This window comes from Squalius cephalus, assembly GCF_949319135.1.
Source record: "Squalius cephalus genome assembly, chromosome: 8".
Taxonomy (NCBI): domain Eukaryota; kingdom Metazoa; phylum Chordata; class Actinopteri; order Cypriniformes; family Leuciscidae; genus Squalius; species Squalius cephalus.
Window position 1 is genome coordinate 3,640,669 of NC_137129.1, and position 16,817 is coordinate 3,657,485.

At 36.8% G+C, this 16,817-nt stretch overlaps 1 protein-coding gene across 5 annotated transcripts in view; it reads left to right on the top strand.

Moving 5' to 3' along the window:
• Positions 1 to 16,817, top strand: part of csmd3b (CUB and Sushi multiple domains 3b) — a 457,418-nt gene that overhangs the window by 89,510 nt on the left and 351,091 nt on the right. For 4 of the 5 annotated variants that reach the window (XM_079879070.1, XM_079879071.1, XM_079879072.1 and 1 more), the window contains exon 3: positions 16,337 to 16,449. In XM_079879070.1, the coding sequence (XP_079735196.1) occupies positions 16,337 to 16,449 (113 nt within the window). Of the gene's footprint in view, positions 1 to 16,336; positions 16,450 to 16,817 lie in introns of those variants that run through there. The other variant, XM_079879073.1, reaches the window with a different exon arrangement.

Here is a 16,817-nt window from a genome sequence, read left to right on the forward strand (position 1 = left end):
CTGAGTAGTTCCTCCAAGCTTAATGTATTTGTGTATGAGTAAACTATATTATCACTACATTTACTACAATTTTCTTTAATGTTGTTGGTAAAACACCCTGGTAAAATATCATAATTGTATGTCATCATTGCAAAAGAATATGTATACAGTCTGTCTGTATATGTTATGTATATGTTAAATATAATTTATTCAAATAGACATTGCTGTTATAAGAAAGTATTAATAAATGAAATTGATTATAAAACACTACAATATTATCAAACATATATTCTTGTAAAACTTAATACACAGTCAACACTGATTATTAGCAGATTAGAACATTTCTTGCACTGACTTTAATTGGTCACAGTCAGGAACACATGGTGGTTTGGGAATATATTCAGTTTACGAGGTACGCTGCTGTTAGGAAAAGATGTACTTTTTAAAATATTGATGACAGTTTGAAGTAGTTCAATAAAGATAATAGATATGTCTCAGTAATATTCTTGTATTCTCTTCAATGGAGTGTTTGGTAGTAAACTTCAGTCTCTCGGCCATGGGTTGTTTAGTTAAACGCTCTGTGTTCTGCATGAGATCAGTGGAAGATGGTTTGATCCAGAGCTTTTATTAAAGCACTGAGTACGTATGAAGATCTTGTCAACGTTCCCAGGAATAACCCAAGAGCTTTATTCAAACCGGTAACCTCAAATCTCTCTATTTGCATATAGTATTTTGTCTTTGCTTTCAGGAATAATAATACTTTGATCTCCGTCTTTGCACAACAATATCCTTAAACCAGCTTTCATCTTAGTATTACTCATCTGAAAAGTGTATGTATGCACCTTGTATGCATGCAGGTTATGAATTGCGAATTGATTGATATAAGTAGATAAGTAGTTATCATGTGCATATACAAATAAAAGTACAGAATGATTCATCCATGTGAAAACCTGCATAATAGAAAAAGGCTGTATTAGTAGTCTCCGATTCATCCTTCTTCTTAAGCGGATATTATCTCTATCTCTGACTTGTGTTCTTCTCACCTGTTTCTTTTTCAGAGACAAATTACCCCATTTAGTTTTTTATTGTATTTTTAGAAGAGAATGAATAATGAAGTTGTTCTGTCTTTAAACTGTTAATGAGCAGAGCTGCGCACTAGAAAATTGAGAGATGTGTGCTAATATCTGACTCTCAGTGTGTTTTGCATTTAGATCGCTTCCTGATTTGCCTCAGGTCAGAATTTTATCCCAGAAGCTGATTATTTGTATCTTCATATAGCTGTTACTAATTATTTTGCCATTGTTCATTATGAATCGTGTGCATTAGCTTATGCACCTTGAGCCCCTCAGATCTCGTTGGTCACTGCAATGATGCTCCGCTTCTGCCAGAATATGGACTTTAGTTTGGCCAGTTGATGTAATGAACGACACGTCAGGACGGTTCTAGAGGGCCGATGGTCCCGTGGCCTGTTTTAACCTTTACCCAGATGACAGAGCAGCATGTGGAATTGTAGCCTCTCTTCTCCAACCTGGCCATGTTCATAAATCAGACACCAGACTGATACAAAGCGGTGTGTACAGTATGTTGATCGGCCTCCATTCATGCTGCGTTGCAAAGCTAAGGCAGTGAATTGGGAGTGAAGTCCATTGTCCTCCAGTCATTTTTACCAGGTTTGTACCAAGTAATGTAGTAAAACAGTGATATTAAAAGACCAAATTCAGTATAGGGGAGCGCGGGGCACAACCTAACGCGGGGTTAGTTGTAACACGCTTGTTTTAAATACTTCCGCACATGCTTGGATGACGAAACTTTGTTTATTTACTAGTTGCCATATCAACACTATATAGAAAAAAAAATCCGCCAAAATTATTTTATTTTTGGAAGATATCCATAGACATTTATTAAACCATAGCAAAAGTAAATTTCTTACTTAAGTTAATTTTTCATCTCTATTTTTTGTGTTTATTTAAAATAAGACAAATCTGATATTATTTTAATCTCCAAGATGTTATTTAACAGTTGAGATAGTTATTTAATGTTTCGCTAACTAGCAGAAGACACTAGCAGGGTTTAAATCCTAGTTGTGCAGGCGGGGGCATGTTGTAACACTGCGTTACAATGTGCCCCTATTAGAAATATGCTAGTATATTCTATACTTTTATTAATTTTATTGAGAAAACGTGAGAAAAAGGTGAATAAAGACTGAGTCAATGTTCAGAAATTACTAATTATTTATTTGTTTTGAACTATGTTGTATAGCTGTGTTTTCATGTGTTCGTAGTCAAAACTCAAAAATGAGTTTATATTTAATTATTAAAAATTGCCATTATTTTATATGAAAAAGTTTTTTAATTGTATTTTATTTAGAAAATATTTTAGTTTGTTTTGTATATTTTTTTTATTAGATCAGATAACATTTTAAGCTGCCATATGTTATGTTACAATGTGCCCCACACATGTTACAATGTACCCCACCTATGGGGCATGTTGTCACATTTCACTTCCATTCTTTCAGGGTATATCAAGAAAAAAGTATATACTGTATTAATAAAACAAAAACACATAATTGTAGTAGACATGTGGGAAATTAATGTGGGAAAAAATAAATACTCTGAACCATAAGTAGATTTACACAAACTGAGAGTCAAAAAGCGTTAGGTTGTGCCCCGCTCTCCCCTACACCTTTTTTTATGATGCATACTACTGTATGTACACTCTCATAAACATAGCTGTCACTGTGGCAGTACCCATTCAAACGGTACTAATATGTCCATGTACTATAATGCACCCTTGAGAGATAAATAAGGTACAAAGGTGTACCTTTTGAAAGGGGACCATCCTGGTGACAGCTTTTGTACCTTGTTAATCCTGCGAGTGAACAGGCAAGCAGATGAACCCAGAATATAAACGTAACGCAGTTTCTCATTAAGTGTTTTTCAATAGAAAACCATTATAAAGAAAAAGCTTAAGAGTGTTGTGTTCATATTCTGGGCTCATCTGCTTGCCTGTATATAGTATGCTTCATTATTAAGGAAGGTGTATACTGAATTTGATAATTTAATATCACTGTTTTAGTACATTAAGTGGCACTTTAAATGTTTTTCATGTTAAGCGTTTTAGGGACAGATTTGTTAAACCCCAGCCTGACAAGCCAGACCCACATCAAGATGTTGGGTCTGGGAACACACCATTGGCAGGGCTCAATCCGAGGGGCGGGATAAACGGTTGTCTTTCAAATTCCCTCTGCACGCAATAGGATAGCGCTACAACCAACCAGAGCAACGAAGAAGGTGACGTACAGTAGTCAGTGCCGTTCTTTGTTCTTTTCTCAAAGAAAAGCTTAACTCCATGTCCATGTCGTGACCAAAGCCGATTGGAAAGACCGCTGTTCGCCAGCAGAAGCCATCTTCTTTGTTTTCAAGTAGCAGGGAATTCACGCGGAACCGTCGCAACTCTGCCGTCATTATGTTAGGCCCGCCCACCGACTCTATACACGATGTGATTGGCCTGACTAGAGTTTGGTTTTTCCAGCTCGCAAGCCAACGGAGAGTTGCTAGACGACCCTGGCTGCAAATTACATTTGCTGCCGCTAGGGTGCGTCTAGATTTCTAGGCTAGCTAAACCCTCTTTTAAAAACCTTAAACCAGGTGCTAATTTGGTAGATTGTGTTGGTCATTATGGAAATTATCCGGCAGCGTCTGTTCTTTAATTTGCGAGTCGTCAGTAGATCAAGCGCAGAACTTTCCACTTCCATCAACGCTTTTTTGGAATTGCGCTCTCACGCTAATAGAATAGAATAGAATAGAATAGAATAGAATAGAATAGAATAGAATAGAATAGAATTCTTTATTGTCATTGTACAGGTACAACGGAATTATGCCATGATTTGCCAATAATAATTTAACAATAATGCCAGTTAGCCCATATTTTGCCCTGTTTAGTGTTTCCCACTTTTTTTAGTGTTTGCAATATTACCGCAGGTGCTGTAGATGGATCATAAATGGCCACAACTTGCATTTTGTTCACATATTTCAATGTTTTCTTCTTTTGAGAGGTCTAAATAGTCGTGGCTTAAAACGGATGAAAAATTGACAGACCTGTGCTGTAATTCTGTGGATGATTTGCTCTCCAGGTCTCTGTGCCAGTCAAGCGACTGAAAACTATGAATAGGTTTCCGCTTGCTGACCTGTAAATAGATACAGTATTAGGCAATCTATGTATTAGGCTGTCTCTTACAGATCGCTTCTGCAGATTAACAAGTCAAGACTGAGCTGTGTTTTTGCAGACCGCCATGAAGGCGAGGGTGACAGTGCTATTCAGCAGTCTGAATTATTCCTGTGAGTCCACACTGCATGTGACGCGCGGCGTCCTCCCCCTCAACCGCACCGTGGGTCGGCTTTGTTATCAAAACTTCCCCCGCTTGATTGCCTCCGATCTGAAACTAGATCAAGTCAGTCATACTGAGTGGGAGACAGGTCTCGTCCAGGCCCGCATTAAGAACAAATAGGGCCTATTTTGGTGCCATAACGTTTGCTACTGCAGAAATCATTTTAAAACTTATTTTTAACATACACACACATACAATGTATTGTATCTCTATATAAAATATAAAAATATGCCATGCTACAATATGCATTAGATATGAGGTCAAAGGTTTCAAACAGGAACAGCTTTTGCGCATATGACCGCCTTAAGGAGTTTACTTTAAATAGTTTCATCATTAGACGCTCTTCTGTCTGTCCTTAGACTAGGAGAATCATCAGGGCTGGATTTGGGCTAAAACTCAGCCCATCCGGCCACATGTTTCCCCATTAATGTTTTGCTGGGGTAAAGACCTTTAAATGGGGATAAATAAATGAATTAATGACTAAATAAAGGACAGAAACAAATATATTTTTGAATATACTGCATAATTAGTAGTTACAGTTTATTAGAACTGAACAAGAAAGCTTCGTCCTGAAAAGTTACCATAGGTATTGCATAGAAATATATATAAATATTTTGTAATTAATATATTGCATTAAAAACATTGCTAATAATAAACTATAGTATTTGTAATTTAAAAACATATTGAACACTATAAAACGATCTCTATAAAAGTGACTTGCTTGCCCTTATATCACCCAATATTTAATGTAAGGCTAATAATAGTAGCATTACAATAAATACCATAATGTCATATTTCTGCAGTGTTAGTAACTGCAAGGTAATGTTTACAGCGGTGGTGCTGTGTATTGAAAAGCTTGTAATTACCTCAACACTTCAGTTTACATGGAACTATATAGTGTTTGAAAAAATAAAATACCATAAAAGTAGTTTATACAAATCATATACCATATTCGAAGTCTTCTAAAGCCATATATTCACTTTGTGTGAAGAACAGACCAAAGTTTAAGATGTGGAAGTTTAATCTTGGAAACACTGTCCTTGTTACACGTTACATGTAGTTATTACATGCTATAGTTAAAACTATAAATTATTTATAATTGCATGCAACTAACCCTAAACCAACCCCTATTCCTAACCCTAAAAAGCCATATCTTCACTTTGTGTGAGGAACAGTCCAAAGTTTAAGATGTTATTCACTGAAAAATCTTGGAAACACTGTCCTTGTTTGTAGTTCCTCTAGTTAAAACTATAAATTATGTATAATTGCATGCAACTAACCCTAAACCAACCCCTATTCCTATCCCTAACCCTATTGTCAGTACATGTAGTTAACTGTTAATACTCTGTACTTAAATGTATAATTCCACTGTCACATGGACAGCTTAAAATAAAGTGTAACCAAAAGCTCTCATTTAGCTGTGGATCCAAAGTCAAATATGGCAGTTTGGGTCATTTTTAAGTAGACTGTTTCTATTGCAATTAAGAACCCGCATCAAAAAATGGTTTGCATACATAAAGATTATGTTCTTGAACATAACATCTGAAAAGGTAGCAAAGCAAAGACTTTCCGCCAGAAGCGAAACCCACTGTTCTGTCGTACACCACTATGTTTGCCTCATAAAATCCCAAGCTCATTAGCCAGACAAGTGCATCCGTGTCCGTGTTAGCGAACAGAAGGTTCCGTATAAATAGCAGGGTCTGCTTGAGTGGGAGACTGGAACTGTCCTCGGCAGCAGATTGAGATGGGGGAATCGAGGCAATTTCCCCCCACTGAGGGAGAGATGGTGAAATGGGGGTTTTGATAAGGCCTGTGTGAGTGGTACGTCTGGCTGGGCAGATATAGAGGGAACAGAAGGGTTTTAATCTGGGGTAGTGAGCTGAGGCATTAGCAGCTGGGGTGTGCCAGAGCCCGACGTATACTTTGCCACACAACTTTGTTATTTGTTTCGAGGCGTAGGAGATACAGATACAGTTTGATTCGCTGAGTGGTCACATATATTGGAAATGAATCTCTCTTGAGGACGCCTGTCCTCGTTTAATTACTCTGCTGATTGGAAACTCTTTGAAAGTTAAAATCTGAAGCGGTGGTTCTTAACTTGGCTGGCTCGGGTCATTCCTGTTACGCAGAACCTTTTGAGCTCTGTCACTTTTAAAACAAGTCTTAAATTGGAAAGAAACAATATCATTGGAATCCCTTTCGAAATTATTATTTTTTTCCAGCTGATGAACGATGGAAACATTGACAGCCAATCAGAAACCATCCTGCTGTGAGCGCGAGCATTTAAAGTGACAGACAAACACGCGCTTAGAATAAACAGAACGATATCGTCCGCTGGGACACTAATATAGTTATCTTTATAGTTATCGTTCTTGGCGTGAACAGGCCTTAAAGGTGCTCTAAGCGATGTCACGCGTTTTTTAGGCCAAAATATTTTTTGTCACATACAGCAAACATCTCCTCACTATCCGCTAGCTGCCTGTCCCCTGAACACACTGTAAAAAAACGTGGCCTCTGTAGACAGCCCGGGCTACACAAACGGCAACAAAAACAAACTGGCCCAGCCTGGACCACGAAACATAACAAACAGTGTTCCAGCCAATAACCGACAAGAATTATTTGGGGGTGGGGGTTGGGGGGGGGGGGGGGGGGTTAGTGCACGTGCACATGAAGGGGAGGGGGGGGGGGGGGTGGAGGAGAGAGAAGGGAAGTTAGCTAGAGGAGAGATGTCCTAGACAACGACTAACGTTAAAAATGTATATTCTTGAGAATTTTGACATGGCCGACACTCAACCAAAGAGACGACATTCCGATGAACAAATAACAAAGAAGAGGGAAAAGGAGAAGGAACGCGCAAAGTCCTGAATTTACATTGGAAAAGCATTCAAAAGGTGGCGAGAGATCTGGGAGCACGGAAGGGAGGGGGGGTGGACGGGATGAGGAGGAGGGAGGGTTGAGCCAGCCTCCGATTTGTTTGACAATACTTTTTTATTTAAAAAAGACAATTACTTCACCCAACATCGCTTAGAGCACCTTTAATATAGATGAAAGCCTGAGCTCATGCCAAATGGACAAATATTATTAGATAATGCTGTCTTTAACCAGTGAGAAATTGAGTGAATATGACTGAGAATGATGCTGATGTTCATCATCACTGGAGTGAACTTGTGAAATGTTTAAAGCTGTTAAAATAGATCTGGATTTCTGGCCAGTCAGTTTCTCAAAGCTGTTCCCTCATTTCATTGTTACAGGATTTTAATACATCAAGCAATGCTCTGAAAATTGCATTTTGGGGGAAACTTTTTTTAATAGACTCCCAAAACGCTTATTTTTCCTGCTTCATAATTTGATACGACTGTCAGTTTGAGTTACTCTCGTTTATAGCAACACAGAATTGTTTACAACGAAATGTCCCAGGTTACTTTTTTATTGACTTTCACAATCGTGGCAATTGCATGAATACTCAGCTTAAGTCCATTGTTATTCAATGTGACACAAACTTTTGAGGAAGCGAGTTTAAAGTTATGAATGACTATATGCAAGAGACATCTTGACAAATGAAGATTTGTGGACTGTTTTTTCCCCATGGTTTTTTCCCCATCTTTTCAGGAAACCATGATATCATCAGTTTTCATTTGCCTGAAAACTTCATCAGACCCTGAGCCCCTTTTTTTCCCCAATATTTACGGTATATTTAATAGTAGTGTCTCATAATATGAAAGTGTCAAATATCAAAATGCATATTAAATGTATGTTCAGTCATCAAAGACTGACTTTTATCTGTTGCTTTTCTTTCCCATTGCTGCATATGTGCTTCCCTTTATCTCTTCTTTTTGCCATATAGCAGCATATAAATTATGTTCTTGGATATTATGTCATTGAAATATAAATAGACTCACGCAGCAGAATAGTAAAGCAAGCTGCCAACATATTTCAGTGTGTAGGTGTATACATATATTCATACAAAATTGTGTCCATCTCTGTTGTGCCAGTTATGGCCCAAAATACTGCACTTAATTTCTCAAAAGCCAGCGTAAGTTGCAATTATATTTTTAATTTTACAGTGAATATCACAAATGTGTTTGTTATTGCTCTTTCTTTTATTTCTAGAAACCCAAAAGGCCCAATTAAGGATTTATTTATTTATTTATGTCTTACTTTGACACTTAAATAGCAGTACCAACTTTCATTTTTCATCATCCATGCTTTAATATGCAGGTTAAATTAGTTATTCTTTTTGTGTGCTATATTGTACTGCAAAAATAAAAATACTAGTAATGTGAAATATTTTTATAAAAATGTATGTATTTATTTATTTCTAAGAACATAATAAAATATAATTATTTTTATCAGTATTGGCCAATTTTGGGAATATTTCTGCTAATACTTTATATATTCAATTATTCATTTTAATATTTAGATACAATTTACTGCCATCTAACAATCACTAAAGATCTTTAAAAGCATGAATAATTTGATAACACTTCAATTAAATCTTTTGTCGCAATGCCTGAATTCACTTGTAGCTTTTAAACAACTATATTTTTTTACTGTTTGTAGAATTTTTGAATCAGCCATTTATCAGTAATCAGCCATAACATGAAAACAATTTTTGACTTGTAGTTGAGACTATTTATTTTCACCGGTGACATCAAAGGTGTCCTCTTTAAATTGGTCAAACACCTTGCAGATCCCCCAAAGCAACAAGCTGCCTTAGTGTGTGACCTGTGTCTATTTCTGCAGTGAGTGAAATGAACTGTCTTGATCTTCATGGAGTGCATTCGTTTTGTACAGTATTTGAGGTCCCTGAGCAACACACGAGACCTCATAACCCTGTTTAAATATCTTTATTAAACCCATCCGTCTTAACTCTCATCCTAACATGTTACTCTCTCAAATTTGATCGTGTAATCATGGCAAGATGAAAACAATCAAATAACCATAGGTACTGCACCTTCCCTGTTGAATTACATTATCCTTTTACACTGGAAGACTTTTAATGAGGGGAAAAAAATCAATTGACTTGAATCTATGACTTTGAATATTGCATTCTGATTAAGGACTAAGTACTTGAATTTTCACTTACAGAATGTTTTATCTGCTCATAAGCTCATACTGTATATGAAACAAATACCCTGAAACAGATGCTATACTGGAGCAGATCAAACCCTCCAATCAAACCTCATATTTCCACGATTCCCCACTGCATTTTTTTAATTCCTCCCCGGGTTGCTTTACCACTCTTTAAGCCCTTAATGAGACAGACAGAAAGAAAGACAGAAGGAGAAGGGGAGAGAGAGGCTGACGGAGAGACAGAAACAGAGAAATCTCATCAAGGAAATAAATGAGTATGTGTACAAGCGAGCATATTTGGCAAAATGTAATTACCGGATTAAAAGGAGAGAAATGCACATTAGGAATAAAGCAACATTAGAGGCAGGGGTGTAATGGTGTCTTTGCGGAAATGTTTCGTGATCTCCGAGCAGTGGATCAAAGTGGTTTTTATTTTTCTCATCCTAAAACAGGATCTTGGTGATTTTCTACCATGTGGGAAGCGCTCGTTTGACAGCAGAAATAAAAATGAAATATAGACTGCCCTCTCCATTCAAAATGAGAAAGGCATTATGTTCATGAATCATTTAGGACAGTGAACGTTCTTCCAAGACAAATATGTGTACAGTAGATGTCAAAAAAGTGTTTGAGGACAAGTAAAAGGAAACTTAAAATATAAAAGCTCTGTTCAGACGAGGCCAGGTAAGTTCTGTCTGATAATTGACTTTAACAGTGGAACGTAAGGTAATTCCTGCCTTTACAGAGGTTAGTCAGTGAATATCGTTGCTGACGGAATTGGAAATATTGGTGTTGTCTTCTACAAAATGTGAGAATTTCCAGCTGAATTACCTACTGTTTTTTGTTTGTTTTTTGATTAACACCAGGGTTATGTGGTAATTTTGTATATTTCAAAGCATTTTGTTACACTTGTATTCAGAAAATAGACTAAAGACTACAGTCGTATATGAAATCACTGAAGTCAAATCAAGTCACCTTTATTTATATCCTCCTGGGACCCAGGAATAGACTTTTGTCCACTGTTGTGGACATTATATTTTAGTGAATTTATCTGACATCATACATGTCACATGTCACAACCTGGGTGTCCTGTAAAGAGCACATTGCAGAGACACCAAATGTTTGGAGGTTTCACCAAGAAAACAACTTCTCCTTGGTCTTTAAAAATGTCTGACATTAATTTAGTGATCAAATGAGCACTAAATATGATAATATGTTGTAATTATAATTTAAATCGGACTACTTTTCAAATGATTGCATAAACCAACATCTCAGGAAAACGTTATGGGGTTTCAAATCAAAAAATGACTTTCTGTTCCAGAACAGGGCATTGATTTCATGCATGTCCACTGTAGAGGACATCAGGACTTAAAGCATGTTTATCAGGCATTTTGGGAGACACAACAAGTGAATATGGAAATAAGTTATACATCAATATTCCTATGAAATATTAGATATTATTATTATTATTATTAAAATGTTGCTAATTATTACTCCAATTATTACACTTCTTTTTTCATTAAATGTTGCTCCAAGAACACGTTAATGTGCACATTAGATACAGTTTATAGATACATGGGAATATTAATTTATGGCCATTTTGCCCACATATTGCATAGAGTAAAATGGTGCATCAATTCATTCCGTTAAATCTTTCATAACATAGTTGAGAATCATCTTTATACAAATTGTAGTTAAAATAAATCCTGAAACCCCAACATTTATTGGTGATTGAAAAAAAAAAATCCCATTGTTTTTGTCTATACATATAATTTCATGTCATTTAATTTTTTAAACAACTGAGTGATGACATGGAAAAAAAAACTAAATTCAAAACTTTTTTTTTTTCCTGGGTCTCAGGAGGATATAACGCTTTTTACAATACAGATTGTATCAAAGCAGCTTCACATTGATAACATGAAAATAATACAACAAACTTTGTTTCTAAAAGAAAATTGCGTCACAGTCCAGCTTAAGTAAGGCAGATCAGTAATATTGTTGAATATTAAATGTCCCCAACTAAGCAAGCCAAAAGCCAAGGCAACAGTGGCAAGGAACCAAAAGTCCATCAGTGACAGAATGGAGAAAAAAAAAAACCTTGGGAGAACCCAAGAACCCTGGCCAACGAGCGAACAGTGTATGATTATGATTCAGGCAGCATTACAGCTACTCAAACATGAAGTACTCAAACATTCTGTAAACCTTGAAATCCAAACAGCACTTAAGTTTGAGCTGTTTCTGTATCGCCTCTGAGCATTTTATAAAACACTTGAGGTCAAAGGTTTGTTGCTAGAACACTATTGCCTACACAGGAATCTTATTTTCTGGCCATTTTTCTGTTTTCAGTTAAACCATCCTTTTAATCCTCTAGCTCGTGTGCCAGGCTGGTTTTTGACCCTGTCAGTATGTTGCTTGTTAAAGTGTGCAGCGTGAGCTGATTGGTGGCTGCGAGCTTGAAGACAGGGGAGTTTGCTGCATGTTCCCGGGCCAAAAGCAGAATGTCCAAGCGATTTAAGCCCTGATGATCATCTAAGGAGAACCAGAGAGTTGAGGCTCCCGACTGTTTTGGCTGAGGGCAGAGTGAGGAGATAGATTTGTTCCAACTCACGTAGTAGTCGAAAAAAGCAGTTAGCTATGAAGCCCTTGGGGACGGTCGGAGTCTGTGAACGAGCTGCTGTTCCTTTTAAAGAAACTCGAGCGCCACTGATCTCCAACAACCTTTAAAAGCGGGTGTGCTACGCAAGCGGCCGTTTGCACGCATGCTTAAACTCACTTCCGAGACTGACTCTGAGCTGAATGCAACATCATATCTCATATTTCACTGTAATATTAAGTAAAAGCAAACCTTTTTGTGGTTTCAATGGTCTTGTATTTTTTAAACTTTTTTTTCTAGTCTTAAACCAGTTTATTTTCTATTTCCATTTTAACTATTTCCCCACCACCGGTTTTTTTTTTTTTTTTTTTTTTTTTTTTTTAAGTTTACCAGCCATTTTTGACCCCCAGAATATTTTGTCGTATGAATATCTGAACATGCAATATATCAAAAGAAAGAGCAGAGCCTCTGCTTCTTTTCCGTTACACCCTACAAAAGTGACAATTGCGTGTTTTCTCCTCAAAATTCGAAATTCGAACTTCGTGAATGTTGGGGTATATTTAAATTATTTGTATTTGTATGTGATTTGTGCTATTTTTATAAGAATAAAGGATGTTTACATGAGAAATGCAAAGCAGGTATAGCGATTAGCTTATTCTAAAATGCTACAAACAACATATCTCTGCCTCATCATATGACCCAAATCCACATTAGATCGCAAACACATGGTTGCTGCCTTACATGTTTAAGTACAATCATCTTGGATGTTTAAGTCATTCCAACTTAAAGCAACACTAAAGATTATTTTTTACCTTAAAATAATGTTTCTAAAATCGTTTCAGTGGTTCATCAAGTCGTAACAGGGTGAACGGCACTTCTGCATTCGCTTTGCGGCCCTATATCCGCTATAACCGCACTATGCAAGTTTGCCAGATCGAGTAGCGGATCTGTAGTTCGAATGAGACATAAGAAACTACTAATTTGACTTGCTAAAAAATTAATTAACAAAAAATTTGCTTAACCTATTTTGATGAGTTCAAGCAATGTAAAAACATGTTTTCATAACTTATTGATCATATATATATATATATATATATATATATATATATATATATATATATATATATATATATATATATATATATATATATATATATATATATATATATATATATTTTTTTTTTTTTTTTTTTTTTTTTTTTTTTACAGTGGGTTGGTTTACAGTGAGTAAAAGCGTACTATTAATCTAATAAATTGGCATGCGTATGATGCCAAAGCTATAATCCTCCTGTCTCCCAGATATGATTGTATGTATTTCATGATGCATGTTGTCAAAAGTATTCACGTAAGGATGAGTCGTGAAGATTACGAAAATGAATCTAAGAATGACTAGATTGTTGGACTTCAAATCACTAGGGGTTGAGGCAACAAAAATAACATTGTAATGAGCTAGTTTATAGATACTGTAACTGTAATAATATTACTGAAATCTTATTAGTAATTAGTTACACTACTAGCTACTGCAAAAAGGGTAATATTATTACTGTAACACATTGCTAGTAATGCATTACTGCCCAACACTAATTGTAAGGTAATTTGTGCAGATTTTCAGACAATAGTAATTACTGTTGCAGACTTTACCCACTTGTTTTCTCTTGGCTATTTAATGCCTTACTTCACATTAAAATGCACAGTACTTTGTTTATAAAAGTCTTACATTAACACAGTGTCCTAACCAGGTGTAATCAACAAGTTATATAAGTGGTTTATTCCAAATCTGAATTTGTTTGGCTTCGATTTCTGTGGCATCATACTTATAATGCCCACTCTCATCAAATCTTCTGATTGGCTGTGACTGTGTCAAACATTAAATTAAAACACTAGCATCAAAAGTTCCCATTAGCGCTTACATGATTTATTCTCCTAAAATTAAATAGCTTCATTCCTAGGTGCTATTTCACCTCATTAACATGGTTGACTGAACATTTGAAGGTAAAGAGAGATTATTCTATGTTAAGAAGCAACTGGGTCATGTGTGGATTTATGAACATAGGTCTTTGAATCCATTCTCTAACAGTCTTTGAAGTTTATGACAAGTTTAAAGGTTAATATTATTAAATCAAAACGGCAGTGTCCAGAGGATATTATGCATAGGCATTTATAAATATTTCAGTCTCACTGTGAGTTCATTAGCATAAGCAAAAGAAATGATGTCCACGTGACACACATTAGCTGACACATGCATATCTGAACATACCCAAACACACACACACACATACATTTAAAAACCTTGTTGCTGACCTAATGGATTTTTCAACCGGAGATAACCGGCATCAGCACATGATTCCCGTATGCAGAGTGTGTGTTTCGTCAGTGTGTTTGGTGGTTTATAATGTTTCTGCTGCTGTCTGGAGGCCCTTCGAGGACAGGTTTGACGAAATGTCTTCTTTCCGTGCGCACGTAAGCTTTGGGGATTATTCTGGAGCTTAAAGAAAGCAAGGAAGATGCACAGTGCTCTCACCTCAAGAATTAATGCAATAATATGAGCGCTTGGAGAAGACTGGTTCATATTTAACTTAACATTGCCACATCCAATTAGTATCACACTGGTATATACACTCACCTAAAGGATTATTAGGAACACCTGTTCAATTTCTCATTAATGCAATTATCTAATCAACCAATCACATGGCAGTTGCTTCAATGCATTTAGGGGTGTGGTCCTGGTCAAGACAATCTCCTGAACTCCAAACTGAATGTCAGAATGGGAAAGAAAGGTGATTTAAGCAATTTTGAGCGTGGTATGGTTGTTGGTGCCAGACGGGCCGGTCTGAGTATTTCACAATCTGCTCAGTTACTGGGATTTTCACGCACAACCATTTCTAGGGTTTACAAAGAATGGTGTGAAAAGGGAAAAACATCCAGTATGCGGCAGTCCTGTGGGCGAAAATGCCTTGTTGATGCTAGAAGTCAGAGGAGAATGGGCCAACTGATTCAAGCTGATAGAAGAGCAACTTCAACTTAAATAACCACTCGTTACAACCGAGGTATGCAGCAAAGCATTTGTGAAGCCACAACACGCACAACCTTGAGGCGGATGGGCTACAACAGCAGAAGACCCCACCGGGTACCACTCATCTCCACTACAAATAGGAAAAAGAGGCTACAATTTGCACAAGCTCACCAAAATTGGACAGTTGAAGACTGGAAAAATGTTGCCTGGTCTGATGAGTCTCGATTTCTGTTGAGACATTCAGATGGTAGAGTCAGAATTTGGCGTAAACAGAATGAGAACATGGATCCATCATGCCTTGTTACCACTGTGCAGGCTGGTGGTGGTGGTGTAATGGTGTGGGGGATGTTTTCTTGGCACACTTTAGGCCCCTTAGTGCCAATTGGGCATCGTTTAAATGCCACGGCCTACCTGAGCATTGTTTCTGACCATGTCCATCCCTTTATGACCACCATGTACCCATCCTCTGATGGCTACTTCCAGCAGGATAATGCACCATGTCACAAAGCTCGAATCATTTCAAATTGGTTTCTTGAACATGACAATGAGTTCACTGTACTAAAATGGCCCCCACAGTCACCAGATCTCAACCCAATAGAGCATCTTTGGGATGTGGTTGAACGGGAGCTTCGTGCCCTGGATGTGCATCCCACAAATCTCCATCAACTGCAAGATGCTATCCTATCCATATGGGCCAACATTTCTAAAGAATGCTTTCAGCACCTTGTTGAATCAATGCCACGTAGAATTAAGGCAGTTCTGAAGGCGAAAGGGGGTCAAACACAGTATTAGTATGGTGTTCCTAATAATCCTTTAGGTGAGTGTATATACGCCATGTTGTCATAAGCACTGATCTTTTTTAATTATAAGCCTGTTACCTTATGTTAAATGCTATTTGTTTAATTAAAGAAATAATTGGAGCTTTGGACCACATAAAATTAAGTTTAGAAGAAGCATTATTGGGTTGAGTTCAGCATTTGTTTCTTCATATTACGAAATAAATACTACAAATACATAATTATATATATGATTTTTAATGCAGCTTGACAACCCAGTCACTTTCATTATATATACTCCATGGTGAGTAAATAATGACAGGTTTTATTTCAGAGTGAACTATTAGTGTAATTCCTTTCAAGAAATCATCAGCATGGCATTTTTATTGTCACGATAATTACAAAATGAACACCATGTGTACTGTGAGTGCTGAAACCTTCTCACCGTGATATAAGGGTGATATGTGTATCTTTCATTTGTAATGTATGGTTATGTTTTCTGTCTTTGCTCTCTTTAGGTTAACGGGTTTCCAAATCCCTCCTCCCATCACCAGCACTGGGTCTGTATTCTCGCTGAGACTCACCAGTGACTTCGCTGTGAGCGCGCACGGCTTTAAAATCTATTATGAAGGTAAAGATTCCAGTCCGTTCTATGTTGTTCTACATCTTGTTACACCACATTGTCATTTATTGTGCATATCAGATCAAATCTGCAGTATTAATTAAGAGCTGCTCTGCTTGGCGAGTTCAAGGCGATCTGTGCCAATCATAATTGTGTTTATTAAACCTCAATGACGAGGTGGTCACTGACTGAAGACCTCATCACTCCCTATTAAACCTCATCAAATTACTGGCTTTTAGACACTTGCGTTAAATTCCAGGAAGATAGCTAAGTGTATTATATCACCTTCTATTTCATTAATTTAGCATGTTAACTAATGGATAGTGAAGGGTACATGCCGTCTTTCTCTTTATTGCATTAGTCGTGGGTTTTTTCCA